General features: G+C 43.1%; 1 protein-coding gene across 1 annotated transcript in view; it reads right to left on the bottom strand.

The window, feature by feature from the left end:
• Positions 1-18,284, bottom strand: part of CPS1 (carbamoyl-phosphate synthase 1) — a 122,934-nt gene that overhangs the window by 37,065 nt on the left and 67,585 nt on the right. Inside the window, exons 22-25 of the mRNA XM_065412949.1 lie at positions 10,867-11,008; positions 8,811-8,876; positions 7,456-7,519; positions 3,929-4,110 (exon numbers count right to left, since the gene is read on the bottom strand). Coding sequence (XP_065269021.1) covers positions 3,929-4,110; positions 7,456-7,519; positions 8,811-8,876; positions 10,867-11,008 — 454 coding nt within the window. The remainder of the gene's footprint in view (positions 1-3,928; positions 4,111-7,455; positions 7,520-8,810; positions 8,877-10,866; positions 11,009-18,284) is intronic.

Genomic DNA, 18,284 nt, shown 5'->3' with positions numbered 1-18,284 from the left:
AGTTTTATGAATTGCTTTGGAATAATCTGAAATATGGAATAATAAACTGAAAAAGGATAGGAAGAGACCCTTAAACAGCCAGGTATTAAAAAGAGGTAGAAGCTCTGCTGGAAACGAGAACCCAATAAATCTGGGGGCAGGAATATTTTTTTTAAAATCATTGTCTGCCATCTACATTTCCAATAGAAAATCCCATACATTCATGGTTAATTACAGTACTCCAAACGGTAACTGTTAGGGTATGTCTCCGCGGCAGTCATGGGGTGTGACTGCAGGTCATGGAGAAATATCTGAGCTAGCTTTAATCTAGCTTGCTCGGGACTGGAGCAGCGAAGCTGTGGTAGCACAGACTCCAGCGATTGGACAAGCCCACCTGGAACTCGCCTGGCTGGGACACAATGAAGTGCACACTGCCAGAGCTTCACTGCCCTGTGGCTGCAATGTAGATACTCCCTTAGTCCTACAGCGCTCTCCCTCTCTCATCCCTTCCTTTAGTTTAGCAGAAAGAGTAGACTGAATCCTGAGGTGCCATTGAAGTCAGTGGGACTACCTATCCGAGCAGGCATACTAGCACTCGGGGTAAGGCCTCAGTCTTACAAACACATTGGCATGTGCTTAACTCAGAGCACCTGGGTCCAGATTCATGAAACCATCCCTATTCAGGACAGCACATGTAAGTGAAGTCCATGGGATGTGAGCACACGCTTAAGTGTTTTCTTGCACTGGGGCCATGAATTGTCCCATTGAAATCGCTCACTGTGCTCAAAGGTCCGGAAAACTGGGTGGGGCAGAGTTCAGAGTTGTCTCCAAAGACTATAAGGATTGGCAGGACTTAAACCCAAGCCTGCAGAGCTACCAGGCAACCAAGATCCCCACGCTACTGCCTGGAAGCAGCTGTAACCTGGCTTTTCCATGCAACCCACAATCCACAGAGGTTGCATGCCATGGGAAGTTTTCCCTCTAGTGATATGACTGAGTGATCCTTGACTGACTGAGTGATCTGGCTCCTTGATCCAATAGAATACCATGGGGCATACCAAGAAGTGTCCAGGCAACTATGCAGATCTCTAGCTAGCTGCCACAACTTCCCTGCTTCTCTGTTTCCAAGCTCCCAGTACTGACCTGGGCTCTGACTTGCATTCTGACTCCTGATCAACCCCTAAAACCCCAACATGGCCCCTGATAACTGGTATTGACCCTCAGCCAGATCCCTGACTCTGTCTCCAGCTCTGACCCTTGGCTTGACTCCTGACTCCAACTCTGCCTTGACCCTCAGCTTGACTCTTGATGCTGATACTGGCTCTGACCCCTGGCTACAGGTCCTGGCTCCCAAGCTTCTGCCACTAGTCCTGCCAACCTTTGCCCAGGATCCGGACAGAAGACAATGGGACCATTCCTGTACTTTAAGTTAAGTACGAGGGTGAGTATTTGCAGGATCAGTTAGGTTTGGTGTAGCAAAATTACTCCCTCAATTTTATTTAATCTTTCCTCAGGCATTGACTTTAATGGGCATTTGCAAGCATTTGGCCCATTGCTTTTTAAAATAATATAATGTAGCAAATGGTATATGTTAAACTATGCATTACAGGAGACCTGGGTTCAATTCCACTATCTGTCACTGCCCTGTTGGGAGGCGATGGGAAAGGCACTTCACCACTCTGGGCCTAAGTTTCTCCATCTGTAAAATGGGGATAATGACTCTGCCCTCCTTTGTGAAGAAGGTTGAGGTCTACTGAGGAAAAGCACTAGAGAAGAGCTAAGGCTCAATCATCATCATTGTTAGGATATGTTCAATAACATAATCCAACATTTGCCTCTTATCCCGAATGGTTTTAACATCTCCCTAGCAAACATCAAACAGCCCATGTTGATATTGCAAGGAACCCAATCTAAAGTCTGTACAGTAGACTCTAAACCAGCAAGCAATTTAAAATCTGCAGAGACAATTATACAGAGCAAATGAGGGTTACCCAGCTGGATACTTCAGCATCGTGCTCTACAGGTGCCCGCAGGGGTCTGACTTCAACTCATGAAAGAAATAAGTCTAATAAGTAAATCCTTTACCTACCCCATTTTAACTGCCTCTCACGTCTCCCCAAAATCCATTAATCCCTCTTTCACTTAATTACAGTCACTTCATTAGGATGAGAGTGACAACAAGGAAATATGGTAATGACCGAATAATGAAGTCAGAGCAGTGAAGCGGTCTGAGTTTTACACAATACATCCAGCCCCACCTCATGCTTCGGTTCAGACTACAGCTTCAACATCAGCAGGTGCCACCGAATGTCCCAGATCATACAGGGACAGACACCACACCTGTCAGCATAACCCGGGTCAGAATCTGGACCAAGAAGTATAAATTCAGACCCACAAAGAAGAACTATCCTGTTGGGGGGGAATTTACAGATAAACCAGACTTCAATATAAATCCATTATTCTCTTCATGTGCATTTTCTTACCTTAGTTGCTAATTACCAAAGTTATTTGTGTTTAAACGAGCATTTTCTCCCTCATCACCATTCTCTACCTTCTCTTTGATCCTGCCGTTAATATGTGCTGTGTTTCATCAGCATTATTTCTCTGACAGACTGTCAGACTAATTTTCCCCACACCCAAGGTTCAGAGCTTCAGTTTTGGTTAAGCAACTGAGAGTTTAGATGCTTATTTAGATGAACCACATGCAAACTTTTCAAGTGAGCAGAACTGGGCTGACAGTCTGATGAGCAGAATCACAATTTGCAACAGTCTATCCAGAATCTATGCTTTTCAACTACTGTCTGTGTTTTTACCAACACATTATAGGAAGTAGAAAGGAGCGAGAAGGTAAATGGATCCGTCCTTGCCAGGAAAAGCCATTCTGAAGATGGACACAGATTGCATTTTCAAGAATGGCTTCCAAGAACAAGTAAACAGGATTATCGGAATTAAAAGCTTTTTTCTTGCTTTTAATGTGGTACCATCAGAAAATGCCCAAGCTACAATAATATCCTTAGAAACCTGCTTCCATTTGCAAAACAACAGATGAGATCAACTCGTTACATATTGAAAAGAGAGTCCGGAAAATGTCAAAATAAACCACAGCCATCGCCTAGGCTGGGGTTCGCAAAGTTGCTCAAGGGAGTTAGGCAGCCAACCCCCACCAAATTTCAACAAGGCTTCAATGCATAATTCCCCTGGGCTCATTTGAAAATCTCAACCATGAAGTCCACCTCTGTGGAATATAAACACTATGCCCGTGTCTCTCAAGCTTTTCCATACTGGGACTGAGACTGACTCCCCTTTTCCAGACCTTCTCCATCCCACCAAATCCCTCCCCCATCTAGTCATGACCCCACTGCAAAATGGACTCCCTCCCCTCTATTTAGTAATACGGGAAGGGCAGGGTGGTTGCAACCTCCCAACACATGTTTGTGACTCCCAGGTTAGGAACCCCTGCACTATATTATTTGCCCAACTCTCACTGCACACGCGACAGTCATTTGCATTCCCTACCTCCTTCGTCACTGCCTGCCACCCGCCAGCCCCACCCTTTGGAAATCATCCAGCATGTAACCACTACACTATAAGGTCTGACCCTGCAAGCACTTCAGTTCACGTTAGCTTTAAGCATGTGAGTCGTTCCACGTGCTTCAAGTTAAGCATGAGCCCAAGTGCTTGCAGACTTGGGAACTAAGACTCAGAACGGCAAGAGCAGAAAAATGTGGGCAATAAATTGTGCAAGAAATTAAATCTGCTTGTAAATATTGCACCGTATGTCACCTTTGCAAAATCACTTAATATTTATTTGGCGTTATGCTAGGAACAGCAATGGTGTGTAAAATGGGTCTAAAAGCGCCCCAGCCAAAGCAGCCAGGGAGATGAATTTTGAGAAGTTTGGTCTGCATTAGGGGCTTTTGTTGTTGCTGTTAGATTTCTTTTTTTTTACCTCGTGTTGGTAGATGTCCAGGATCCTCTCCAATGACAGCTCCTCGAAGTACAGTCTGTCACATTCATCAAAATCTGTGCTCACCGTCTCCGGGTTGCAATTCACCACAACAGTCTTGTGGCCCAGTTGACGCAGCGTGCGGATGCTGGAGACAGCGCACCAATCAAACTCCACACTGCTGCCTGTCAGGAGGAAGAGGCAGAGGAGTAAGGGGGAGAAGGAAGCAGTAACAGCAGGGAGCACAGACAAACACTTATAGCAGCCATGCTTAAAGGAAAAGAACAGCATCACTTGTCAGGTCAGGCCAAGAAATCTAATTGCCTTTGCATGGTAAGGGTAAGAACCCTTAAATATAGGTTCTCAAGCATAACGTGCATTGGCTCAGCTGCTCAGGGAAGACAGGCCTCCATCATGTCTGTCTGACAGCGTGCATGCAGATACACTTGTCTGTCTTAACCAGCCAACTGCTGCTGCTTTCCAATACGCGCACTTTGTCTGGAGAGCATTTAAGCCAAGAGGCATAAGCTAGGAGGTCCTTAACTTCACTGGACGGTATTAGTTGTGATTTATCATTTATTCCATAAAGTACAGAAGTGCTATAAAGAGGAGGAAAAACTTATATCTACAGAGATACTGTTTGAAAGAAAAGCAAAATGATAAGACGAGTGTGTGATTGTTTCTTACCTTCTAGGTCAATGGTTTGCAATCTTTTTTTCATTTGTGGACCCCTGAAAAATTTCTAATGGAGGTGCAGACCCCTTTGGAAATCTTAAACATAGTCTGCGGACCCCCCTAGGGGTCCACGGACCACAGGTTGAAAACCACTGGTCAAGAGAGCAGAACACTTTTAGTTTACATGTTGTTTAGTTAACAGACAGTAGGTCTGATTTTCCATTGGCTTGCACCTTATGGAGTCAAATTAGAATGGGAACATTTTACAGCAACTCTGCCCTATGGCGCTAATGACTAAATAAGACGGAGGTCAATGAAGAAGCATGCCTATGGTGTCCAGCAGCTAGTATTACATACATTTCTGAGCTACAACGTGTAAGTGGATTATCATAAACAGAGAAAGATGTGTCTTCAAATGTAAGGAACATCATTAGATTGTTATTCTTATGATCTATTCAAAAAGAGCTTGAACTCAACCTGAGTTACATGATTAACTATCTGTACGGTTATTTTATATATATATAATTGTGTTACAAGTTCTGTACGAAATTCAAACAGCACAGAATTGCTCTTTCCACAATATCTAGTAACATACAGGTCACTCACTGACTGACACACAATTAATTTCCACATTCCTCTGGAACTAGAATCTTGAGTGTACTACATGTTTCATTCATTCATTATGGGCTGTTGAGTATAGAAAAAATCCCATAATTGGAACTGGACCTTTGCAGCAGAGGTCACCCAAAATGTCATCAGCCATTTTAATTGAATTTCAATTATTCAAGTGTCCTTACATGTACAGGAAGCCCAATTTTGAGACATGAACGTCATTTGTGGTCAGCATTTCACTGTATTGGATTTAAGCCTGGAAAATCGCAGAATGTGTGCACATATATTCCAGGCACATCCAGTAATTGCCATGTCCAGCTGCAGAGGGCCTGCAGCCAATTAGTAATACTGATAATCACCCGTGAAGAGGTACACTAGTATAAGCAGACATAGTCTCCTGTGAAGTCAATGTATTTGTGCCAGTTTACATCATATCTTAATTTGGCACCTTATATTTATCAAAATGACAACAAGACAAACCAAAAGTACAGCCCAGTTTAGGAGCATGGGGTGCTGTTTAAAAATACACAATATAACCTAGTAGTTTTTAATTAATCTTGAATTGTGCATGTTGTCACAATTATCTTGCACAAAACAGGTCCACAGTTTCTAAACAGAAAGTTTTTTCCCATCAAAAATGGCCTTTATTTTAAAACAAACTTCTTGTGTAAAATTGTTGACATTATCAATATTTTGTTTTTTTTCCACAAAATTTTCTGAGAAATGTTTCCCAATATTTTGATACAAAAATGTACTGAAATCATTATTGACATTTCTGGTTTACGTAAAAACCAGCGGTCAGTAAGAAAATGTGGGTTTTGGGAACATTTTAAAATGATTTTTACAAAAATTTTGAATTGAAATTTCAATTTCAAATATTGTAGAAGTGTTGTGAAAAAACAGGAGATCGGTCCATTTTGAATCAAGAGAAATGGAAACAATTCTGAAATTTTCACAAACATGGTCTTCCCATTTTTTGACCAGTTCTAGTCCTGCAAATACAAGAATGTGGAGAAATCTAGATGGACCTCACTGAATTACAGCTTCTTTTTGATTTTACGAGGGACAGCATATGAAACTGCAAAACTGCCTTCCAAGGATTAGTAAACAAGAAACTACCACCTCAGTCATTGCACTAGGAAAAGGTATTCAGAAGTGCAAGTAATCATTCCCTGCACCCCCCACACTTTAAGCTTCCTTTGCTTTTACTGGAAATGGCCAGGCTTTTCTCTAAATGACAAAATATACAGGATCAAGGTCAGACCCATGCTCTTTATCCAAAATAATTACTAGTGCTAGGTGAATACTGCAAAATACTTTCCTCAAATATTTGCTTGAATTGTTCAACAACATTGCAGCCCTTTTGTGTTTACTTTCTGCTAATATGTTTACTGGCAGGAATGCTCACAGATACAGCAAATAAAAGAGAATATTCCTGGGGAATTAATTCTGATTTCATTCATCTGAATATTCACATTGCAAACCTGATTTGAAGAGCTATGATCCTTGAATCAGAGACCTGAAACATACTGTGTGACTTGCATATCCGAACAAAACTAATCAACATAGTCTAAATTTCAGATATTGACAACTTTCAGCAAACTTCTTGGGAATGACTTATAGCCCAGACATTGCACAGCAAATATTTTGGAATTGTGAATAAGTGTTAATATTTGCAAGCTGTTTGGGGACAATTCATCAACAGAAGAAGAGGTGAAAATTACCAGATTACTCACTGCAAGCTATTGGCCCAGCTCAAAGAATTACAAAAAACAAGTATTTTCCTATTATTACCACAGTGGTCAACTGAAACAGCACACTTAATCCTCCAAACAAGAAGGGGCTGAACATAACCATATGCTATCATCAACGTAAATAAGGATTTATCAGCTGGCGCACATGCATTCAAACTATCCTAGGTGTAACAGCAATGAATCTGGATACAAGATACTAAATTCCAAGAGCCTTAATGTTAGCTGCAAATAAGAAATAAAAAACATCTCCATGGAAATCACTGATAGGTGTTATGATCTGGTTTCAGCTGAACAGTAACAAGAAGGCTCCTTTTTTATTTCCAGGGCATGAAATGAAGTCCCCAAGCACATGGAAAAGGCAAGCTCTGTATTTGGAATTCACATGCTATATACTGTGTCCTTGCAAGTTTTGTTACCATGCGAAAAGAGTATCAAATGAACCACAAGAATTCCCAGGACAGCTTTAGGGTGGAAAGAGGACAGATTTACCTATGTGATACGGTCCACAGCCCAACACCATCATTCCATGGTCATCAAATTTTACATCATTCTCCTAAGGAGGAAGGGAGAGAAGTCATGAGGTGCTATACCCAGCAGCCCTTACTCTGTGTTTATGAGAACAAACCATTTCTAATGCTCAGCCCATATCCAAAAGCAAGACACCCAGGGCTCAAGTCTGATCTCATTTACTGCAGTGTAAATCAGGCAAAACTCCATTCAAGTCAATGGAGTTATACCTCAGTGGGACGAGGCCCTCAGATTCTACTGGCCTTAAGTATTATGGTTGCTGTGGATCTATACAGTTTCGGAAGAACAAATGTCAGTCCCATTACTTAGTGTAGGATTCTTTCTTAAATTATAATGATTTGCTGCTAACAACCTGAAAAGGTGACTCAGGAGTGCAGGAAGAAGCCCCACAGGAGGCCCCATACAACAAAATAACAGTAAGAGAGCCTTCCTATCCTGTGGCCAGCCCAGAGCACCTGTGGTTAGCATTTAATGCTACAGCTCAAGAGACTCAGGTTTATGTCTGTGCCTGGCCTTTCACTCAAGGAAGCTGGCTACAAGGAGGAAACTTGAGGGAGAAGGAGGAAGAGGGGGCGCAAGGGGATAAAGTCTTCAGTGGAAGATGAGGAAGTGAAAAATAAGACAGTTAATGAGGAAAGGGTTATGCCAGTTTGACAGAATGACTTGATGTATTCTATTTGTCTGGAAGCATTCACAGCACATTGCAGTCACAGTCCAGACTAGTAGGGAGCTAAAGTTTCCTTTGGTATTTCCTAACAGTTACATGACCGAGTAAAGCCAGGGTAGCTATGAATAGCTCATAGTTTTCATAAAGATTTCCATCATGCAGGATATTCAGTGGCCAATGGATGGGTGGGCCTAATTTCTAGGGGATGGGTTGTGTGCATCACAAAACAGCCAGCGACATGGCCCCTGATGGCCCCCGGGTTGGCAGAGTCAGCAGAGAAGCCTAAGATTGAATAGCCCCTGGATAATAAGATATGGTATCCACTCACCCATAGAGGGTCTAAGGTTTGAGGTACATTGGTGGGGCATTTTGGGGAAGCTGACACTGTTGGGGCGCATGCTACGCCCATTCTGCAGTGAGAGGGTTCAAGTGCGGTCAGTAGAGGACCTTCCAATAAATGCACTGAGTAAATGTTTAGGAAGAAGAACGTTCCAGCCCTCCTCAAAAGGGACTGTGCATAACGCCATCTGAAACAATTACCAGCTACAGAAAATGAGAATTAACTGAAAGGTCTCTAGAGTCTAATCATGGAAGAGGGAGAGACATTAGAATAGGCTGCAGCTAGACTGTAGCATTTCACAGCACCTACCTGCCCGTTGTATGTGACGTAGAGGTAGTTCGTTACTGCAGGGTATTCTGCTGCCAGCGTGTCAATCTGTAAAGGGGGGAAATTATGAATCAGCAGGTGCAAGGGTTTTTTTTTCTTTTTTCTCATTTTGCATTTCTATCCAGCCACTCCCTCGCTGCTTTCCGGCCACTCCCTCGCAGAAAGAGCAGGTAATCTAGCAGCTCTGACGCCCTTCTTTCACTGTCTGACCTCCTTCCTTCATGTCCCTAGCCTTTCAAGCCAATCCTCTCCTCCACATGAGACTCCTTTGTCTCCCTCTCACACTGCTCCCTCCAAGTTCCAGCTGAAGCTCTCCTCCCACACTACCGATGCATGCATGCTGCCAAGCTCCTTTAGGGAAAGGCATCATGGTCCAGAGACACTTTCCATGATAAATCCATCCTCTCTTCCCTCCGCACGCCCCTCTCGTTCTAACTATCTTTACTTCTCCTCCGTGGGTGAATCTTGTGCTGCCATCTATTTCATTAGCACAGACTGAAGCTAAATGCAGGTTAAGTGGGACACTTCATTAAACCCTGCGCATTGCATCCAGCCGAACTCCTCTTCCTGTGCCACTGGTGTCCTATCGACAACAACCCCCCACAGAACATTGGCCCCCTGACCCCAGTTCCCCTTATCCTGACACACCCTCCACTAGTAGTTCTTCTCCATCTTTGAGGCTCAAACTGCCCTCACCAAGTTCACCGGGGACCTTGGGGCTTTTCTGTTCTTACTGCTGGTCTGCCAGCTGCCCCTGAAAGAATTAGTCACTCTCACTTCCACAGTGAGCACAAACACCCTCTTCTTGAGGATCATCATGACTACAGATGATAGAAATATTCACTAGCAGTTGTTATAATGTAGCCCCTCCTTTGGTTAGTGAATGGTATATGAACCATACTGATTGTCTTCCAGTGTATTTCTTGCATGTAGATATTCACCAGACAGCCTGGAGGAATGATTTTCAGACTGTGGGTGGTTCACAAACTATTTCCATCAACTGTTTCCCTCTCATTCTACATAGCATATGGTTGGCCATCCATAAGTCACGTGCTGTCGTTACAGCTCCCAGAATGGATAGCTGAAACAGGAGCACAATGAACAGGGAATACCAATAAAGCACTGCTGGTATGAATTTTCCATGCTAAAACTCAAGAAACTTTCTGGATTATCAAACATTTTCATGAACACCCATCAGCTGCCTAAACACTAATGAGGAATGAATAATATGACTGTATGGTATTAGCACCATATAAGTGTCTGCCATTCGTTACTATTATTATGGAATGTTTTGCAAGGCTTGGCGAGTTTGCACAGGCCAGGTGAGGACAAGAAAGGAAAACACCAGCTGGGGAGCAAAAGGATATTTGGCATCTGGAATTGGGCCTACGGATACAGATGGGCCCTCCAAGCACTTTCAAGAGCATTCAATGATTTTTTTTCCTAAGGACAAAAACCAGCTGCTAGCACTTCAATATCAGCATCCCTTAAACAAAAGGCAAAATGACAATGGAACACCTATGAAAGCACTTATGACATCGTCATGAATACCAGATGAGCTCATTATGCTCAGTGCCATCACAATGAATACCAAATGAACCCATAATGATGGGACACTTAAAATAAAGCATTACCCTCTAAAAAGTTACTACCGAGAGCGAACAAGCTAGCTATACTTTTCGCGGTCACAAGGCGGTGGGTTAGCATTGGTGCTTTCAGCCTTTCGCATTTCACTGCAGCTATCTGGCAAGGTTTCAATCCAGGCCACTCAGAAGAAGTGTGTCTCTCTTTGGGGGCTGAGAAAGGAAGTGCATTCTCACTTTCCTTCCACTGTTGCAGAACAGGACTAAGAGCTGGGGGGAAATAAGATAGAAAGGTAAAATCTTGGTTCCATTAAAGTCAATGCCAAAACTCCTCTTGACTTCAATGGAGCTTGCTTTCCAACAGCCCATTAACCGCATGTCTCCTCCATCATCACAGGTCCCCAGGCCCCAACCCAACAGCAGTGCTGCCATGGCAGACATGCTTCGTACTGTACCTGTTTCACTGAAGGCATTATGTTCTTCTTCAGCCTCAGCTCCCGGGTCTGGGCCTCGGTCACTCCAAGGCATTTCCCAATCTGCTTATCCGAGAAGCCGATCTGTTTGGCCCTCCTCATTGTTTCTTCTGGAATTGACTCACTGGGATTAAATATAAGACATATACAGTCCATTATGGTAACAGATGAGCATGTGTGAATCTGTGTCTGCCATGTGGTACCCAGAGATGGCCGCTGTCAGAGCATGTGTGTTTACGGGGAAGAAGGAGGAGAAGAGATGGGCTTAGCTAACCCTAAGCCATCAAATGCTTGTCCTACACACAAGAGACTACCTCTGTATGTCCTCTGCAGACAACTACTCAATAAAGCATATACACACATCTGGGGCGCTGGGATTCAAACCCTTTTCTTTCAGCTGCAAAATCACCATTCTGAGCTAAAGGACAGCTCCCCTAGCTTCTCCTAATAGGCTCATCCTCTTAGCAGGCAAGCCACTAGAGGCCCACATCATACTCAGACAACACAAAGCCAGTCCAGCACAATATTAACTGAACAGATATCTCACAGGTGCCTGTTCCCCATCTTCAGGTGCAGGGTATCCAAACTCTCCCACCCACACCCCATTCTACCCCCAACTTCACTTTGTTATTCTTTTTTCTCTCATTGTAAATTTAAAAACATAGGAATTGCCAGACTGCATCAGACCCAATGTCTGTCTAGCCCAGAGTCCTGTCTCTGACAGTGGTCAGCACCTGATGATCGAGAAGAACATTCAAGCACCTTGAAGGAGGCAGTTATGGTATAACCTACTCACCAGTGGAATTTTCTCCTAACCCCATCAGTCCATGGTTGAATTATATCCTGAAGCATGACAGTCTATATACCTTTAAACAATCACTGATCCTATATAAATGGCGAGTCCTTAGCTAAACATTTAGCCTCCATGCTGTCAAGTGGCAATGAGTTCCACGGGCTAATATCCTGAGGTAAACATTTTCTTCTATCAATTTCAAATGTGTTCCCTTTCACTGAACTTCCCTTCTTTCTTGCATGATGAAAGATGATAAACAGGCACACCCAATTTACCTTCTCTATCCCATTCATTATTTCATATTTAATTTCAGCAAGATTTCTCAGCATCCCCTAGGCTTATTTCTTTTCTTTCCATTTCTTCTCTTTTCAGACATCACATATTTTGGTACCTTCACCAAGTCCCCTATGCTCTGGCTACCTCTGCACATCCCCAGCTGAACTGAATGTCTCTTGCCAGCTCTCTTTTTCCATTTTCAATCTCCATTCCCATTTTTTCCCCTCCTCTATCAGCTTATGTTTCTTTCTTTGCCTCTACCTATTGCTGTGGTAAAGCTTCTGTCTCTCTCTCTGGTTTCTAAGCTACCTTTTCTAAGCTAAGCTTTTGCAAACCATAAAAAAGCCTACATACTTTTATCAGCACTTCTGTTTCCATCTTCATTGCCAAGAGCATCCTTGCTTGCCCAATAAATCAATATTTTATATGCAAGCAAGCACTGAATCAGGAAAGAGGAAATGATTAACAAATAAGCTATTTTCCTAAATCAGAGCTTTTGAATTATGTCCTTGGCTTTGTGGTATTTTTAAATAAATATCACTGTGTTATCTGAGGGGGAAGAGAGGGGGGAAGTCTCATTTACTGGAAAGCTTCAGAAAGCAGAAAGTCATTGGGCTGGATTTGTCACTCACACCGGTTTAAATAACAAGCCGCTCAATCACTCCATTGGAGTTTGACTGATAAAAAACAGGTGCAAGTCACATGAGAGTCAAGGCCCATGGTTTGGATTCTAATCCCTGATCAGACACTTAAGTATTTCAATGAGAGTTTGGCACCTATGTGCCTTTGAAGATCTGGGCCTTACTCCCTTTGTGACGTGCCCAAAGCCACATCTCACTGCCTCAGTTTCCCCATCTGCAATGTGGTGATAATATGACATACCTGTCTCATAAGGGAGTTGGGATTGGCTAGTTAGTGTTTGTAAAAGATGAAATGTGTGGTATAAAAGTTACACATTAGCGTTACAGTGAGAAATTCATTCCATAGTGAAAGTAGAGCTTGGGGGCTCTGTCTTGCTGGCAGAGGGCTGAGCGAAAGAATAACACCTTATATCCTTCAAAGTCTGCTAATACTCCTCTCCTTAATTCTCACTGCTGTCTCCTAGTCGAGAGAGAAAGGGCCTGGTCCAACACCCACTGATGTTAATGCAAAGACTCCCATTGACTTTACTGGGTTTCGATTTGGTCCCATATGCATAGATAATTCCCAGGGAATGACCCACCACTGCAGCATCTCAGTGGATTTATTAAGGTCCGATTTCCCCTCCATTATCTTCCCTCTCCAGGGCAATACTCATCGGCTCACTTTGGGCTAGTTCCATTTTCTAAGCATCCCCATTGCTTTCAGCGGAAGGGAAGCCATACGGCGAGATCTGCATATTCCACTGCTGGATGCAGGCTTGAAGCCCATTTGTGTGTATGCAAACAGAAATTCTTGGGGCAGTAGCTTAATATTTCATGTGCCCATGAAGCAGTACAGACACGCAAAGCTCTAATGCTTTCCCAGAAGGGAAGAGGGCCAACAACGCCTGTCTCTTCTCTGGCAAAACAGACAGCAAGCCTCACTAGCAATTAGCGAGGACACAGCTGAGTTTGATTCATCTCTTAAATTCTGTGTTACCTAAGTATGAGTGAGTGGACCTGACCCCAAGAAAATGAGCTGGTTGCTGTGTGCTCTCTCTGCTGTCTCCAGAAGACACAGGGCTGGCTGCCATTTGATTACTGACAAAGAAAGAAAATTGCCTTCATTTGCAGCTTGCTTCAATTCCGCTTTTTTTATATCTCATCATAATTATACCCCCCAAAAAGCCCGTAAATCTGAAGACATGACTCATTAGCCCTGGGCAAGTGACTTAGACAAGGTTTGAACTCTTAGTCGTCAAACAAGAAGATGACTAATTTTGCACGGGATGACATGAGTGAATAGCTAATTTACCGTACCTGTGGGGAATGAAATAGTATCTTTTCTTATCATCTTTAGAGCACCATTTTGGGGTGCTATGAAGAGGTAGCACTGCCAAGGGAGTAGCAATGAAAAGGGATTTCAGTGTCGTTAATAAGCAAGATGCCTTGGGAGCCTTATATCAGACAGAAAGGTGTTCCACAAGGCAGAATGAATGTAGTGTTTTCTCATGTCTTCATGCTTTATTGAGTGTATGTAGTATACAAAGGAGAGTATGTGCAGTAAGTGCATACAGAGAGAGATGGGTGAAATCCTCACACCATTCAAGTTAATAGAAGTTTTGCCACTGACTTCAGTGGGGCCAAAATTTTACCCTAAAAATGGGCATGAGCTAATACCCTGAGTTAAAACACCCTCCCCCCCAAATATTGGGAGGTGTTTGAAATTTGGGTCCAGATGAGAACTTTGCAAACAGCCCCTAAGCCAGATTCTGTCACACCAGCTGAGGATCTAGCCCACTGTCTTTCAAATGGGTTGAACTAGACCCTGAATCCAAACTGCTCAGAACTTTAGGTGTTTGGAAACCCAGATCTGGATCCACATTTTGCAGATTGTGTTCATCTCTAAGCCAGCCAGACACAGTTATGTTTAGATAGACTATGTTTTAATAAAACTAATGCCGAGCACTTGTAAATGAAATTTCATTTAAGGATTTCAAAGAGCTTGGCAAAGATGGGTTAGTCATATCATATCCATATAACAGATGGTGACACTGAGGCACAGACAGATTAAGGATGTGGTTTTCCAAAGTGCTCAACATTCACCTTACTCTCCTCCCAGTCCCTACCTGGGAAACTCTAGCCTGCACTCTCCAATCACTGACTGACGTCAATGGGAGCAGAGTTAAGCCAATGCTGAGCACTTTGGAAAACCCCAAGTGATTTGGTGAAGACCCTACAGTGAGTTAAAACCAGAAGATGATAGAAAATGCAGGTTGGTTGCTGACTCCCAATCTGGTCACCCACCAATGGGATTTCCCGACCTCCCTTTTTACCTAGAGGTTTTCCTTATCCCATAGATCAAGGGCAAAAAAATCTTCCAAAGATTAAACGTCCTCACCATTTTGTAACCAAGCCCGAAACAACAAAAGATGAAGTGGCAGCGATTCTAGCCTTTTATAACATTCTCATTCCCAGTAGTTTCTTTCACCAAACGATAGTTTGAAGTTTTAGAGCTTCATACCAGACAATCAGACTTTTTACATACTACCATAATCATTTAATGGTTAGGCAGCACAGCTCTCTTCCCACAAAGCTAAATCTCCTGTGTATTTTGCAGTTTATAAACTATATAAGCCTTTGTCCATTCTCTCTCTCTCGCTCTCTCTCTTTTCAGCTTCCAGTGTGAATTTTCTGTTGTTGTTTTTGTTTAAAATTCTACCCTGTCATCTTTGAAACGCCATCCACTCACACTTCGTCTTCAATAATAAATGATAAAAGGAAATGGAATAAATTCCCCTTAATGGGAAATTTTCACCTGGCACAGAGAAACTGGGGAAATCTATTAACTGACTCGAGCAACGCCTGCAGAATTGCAATTACCCCGGGAGCCTGCATGCTTCAGTACAGTCCTCTCTTACACTTGACCAGCTTTTGTCTGATCCGCCAGCCCACAAGTAATGCTAAACAAACGTGCCTTGAGAAAGCACCGGCTCTAATGTGAAAATGAGCCATGCAGTTATTGGAGGCAGAGCTTTGCAAATGGGACTAGTATCAAGGGTAGAATATGAGTAAAATTCCAAACTCAGACCCTGTGTCAGGGAAGCAGATAATGTTTAAGTCCATCTCCATACAAGACAGCACCTATGGGACTTTATCACGTGGTTAAATTCTGCCCTAAAAAAGGAATGCAGTCCTGAATTGGGGCCCAAGTCACTAGCTAACATGAACACTGGGCTTGACATGGTTAGCAATCCTGCTGCTTGATTTTAGATTGGCATACTGGGCAAAAGGCATATTCCCCACTGCCCACCCTCGCCATTCTTCCAAGGTTCACATCTGTTTCCTTGATTGTTTCTGACATTCCACAAGATTTAGAATAAGCTGTAATTACAAGCATGAGATCAGTATAAAAATTGTTTGTCTCCTTGCCTCTTCTTTCAAGGAGACAGGTAGTCACTTATTTTCCTCCCAAGAAACTCACGAGATGACAGACAAAATTGTCAGGAACATTTAGGGCAGCGGGAGATGGAAACCAACAAATCTCACTCTCTCAACTATCACTCTCTGGATCTACATCTTTAAGGCTCAGCGCCCAGACCCAGTAAATCTCACTGATTTAAGTAACATGAACCTCCCATTATTTCCTTAGACCTAGATGGGTCACATCTAGGATGAAGTTGATGAGTTGCAGGAGCAATGCAGGCAAATACACAGCAAAGAAATGGGTTGCAGTCACTATTTCAAACTTCTTCCCCAGGTAAAGGATCCCTCTAGGGCCCTGATGGACTGATACAATATGGATTATTCTATACATAGCATGCAGAAATGTAGAAGAAGTACACTTAAGAGGGCACATGCGAGTGTGTCAAGATGGGGATGCATGTCAAAGTGATACAAGTATTCGGGGCTTTGGAGGAAAACGTGAACCACAATTTATTTGCAATGCCTTTGTAACACAAATGAAATCTCTCTTCTATGACATCCAGCACCAAGCACAAATGTTAGGTTTGCTGAATCAGTGTACGTAATGCAGCCTACACTCATCTCACTTACTGAATTGAACATTTGCCTCACTGGTTTCCATCCCTGCAGATGCAGTCAGAGAGGAAAGGTGCATACATGGGCCTTCATACATTCTTTCTAAATAGTTAAAACCGAGTACCATAGCTCTAGTGGGGCCAGAACCTCAGCTGATATAAATCAGTGCAGAGTCCTTGAACTTCAGTGAAGCTACTCCAATACACACCAGCGAGGATGTGCCCCACGACCTCTCACCTTTCCAGCTGGGGGACAGGTTAGCCATCTGTCTGCAAACTGCAGCAAAAATCCATTTCTGAAGAGGCCACAAAGATCAATTTTGTGACACCCACCTAGAATGAATATGGTTTACTGACGGCCCTTTGATCTTTTTCCTTTGCACTGCCTCAGATTCTGAATGCTGGAGTTGAACTTTAATTTCAGCTGCTGTATTTTGCAGACACTTCTCTACAGTGTGTTTGGAAATCAAGTCATGCTTCCAGAAAGCCATTTTCAAAACACACCATTTGCAGTCCCAAGGACATTAGCCTGGGAAAGGGAGTCTCAATAAATAATTTTCTGTTGACTTCTAGAGGCCACTGAACAGAGTCTTGTTAAAAATGCTTCTCTGGGGCTGGCCCTCTCTGCTGCCCAGTGTGCTATTCTGTGTCTGATTACAAGCCACAAGACCTACATTCAGAGTCACACTTGCCCACTCTGCATATGAGAAGACCTGTGTCACAGAAGGTCACATTTGCTAATTCTCAGTGCTGAGAGCATGGAGATGTCCAGTGACAAATCTTAAAAATCCCCAGTATCTCAGCACAAGTCATTGATCAGCATATTATCAAACAATGACGTGTGTCATCACGGTCTGCCGGCATGAATAGCACAGCTGTACCTTTTCAAGTAAAATTAACCAAAGAGAAAGAATGGCCTGGTGATGAGGGCACAGATCTGGGACTTGGATGACCTGGGTTTAATTCTTTGCTCTGACACAGACTCCTTGTGTGATCTTGGGCACATCACTTAATCACTCTGGGCTATCTGTAAAATGAGGGTTAGACTACTCCCTCTCTCCCACCTTTTGTCTGCCTTGACCATTTAAACTGTAAACTCTGCACAGGGCAAGATTTCTTACTATGTGTAAGAACTAGCACAGCGGGACCCCAATCTTTTCACAGATTCTGTGGCGGGATGGGACCAATGCAATCATCTAGTCTGACCTCCTGTATAACACAGGCCATAGAACTTCCCTGAATTAATTCCTGTTTCAACTTGGTTGGGCCCAGGGAGGCTCTACTGGAATACCAATATTATAATAAAATGCTATAAGAAATAAGGACCTAGAAAATACACCAGCTCCTGTAAGAACCAGTGTCTCATGGCTCACCCAGGCACAACACACCCCTTCTCTGCTCCAACACCGCACAGACACAAAACGCCATTGTCACTTTCCCGCGAAACTTCACAACCCTGACATTTCAAATGAAAAAAAGGGGACGGGGAAGGTCATATTTCAAACCAACGATATCAGCACCATGAAATTCCTCAGAGCTGCCAAACCACCCACAATGAAATGGGGAACAGTTCCCAGGAAATTGCCATGAGAAAATCATCACCTCTTTCTACTGATTAATAATTCAGACACAACAGTTGATTTAAACAGGTGGTTGCTGACCAACCAGTGT

The sequence above is a fragment of the Emys orbicularis genome, chromosome 11 (genome assembly GCF_028017835.1).
Source record: "Emys orbicularis isolate rEmyOrb1 chromosome 11, rEmyOrb1.hap1, whole genome shotgun sequence".
Classification (NCBI taxonomy): Eukaryota; Metazoa; Chordata; order Testudines; family Emydidae; genus Emys; species Emys orbicularis.
This window is presented reverse-complemented; position numbering and strand designations above follow the sequence as displayed.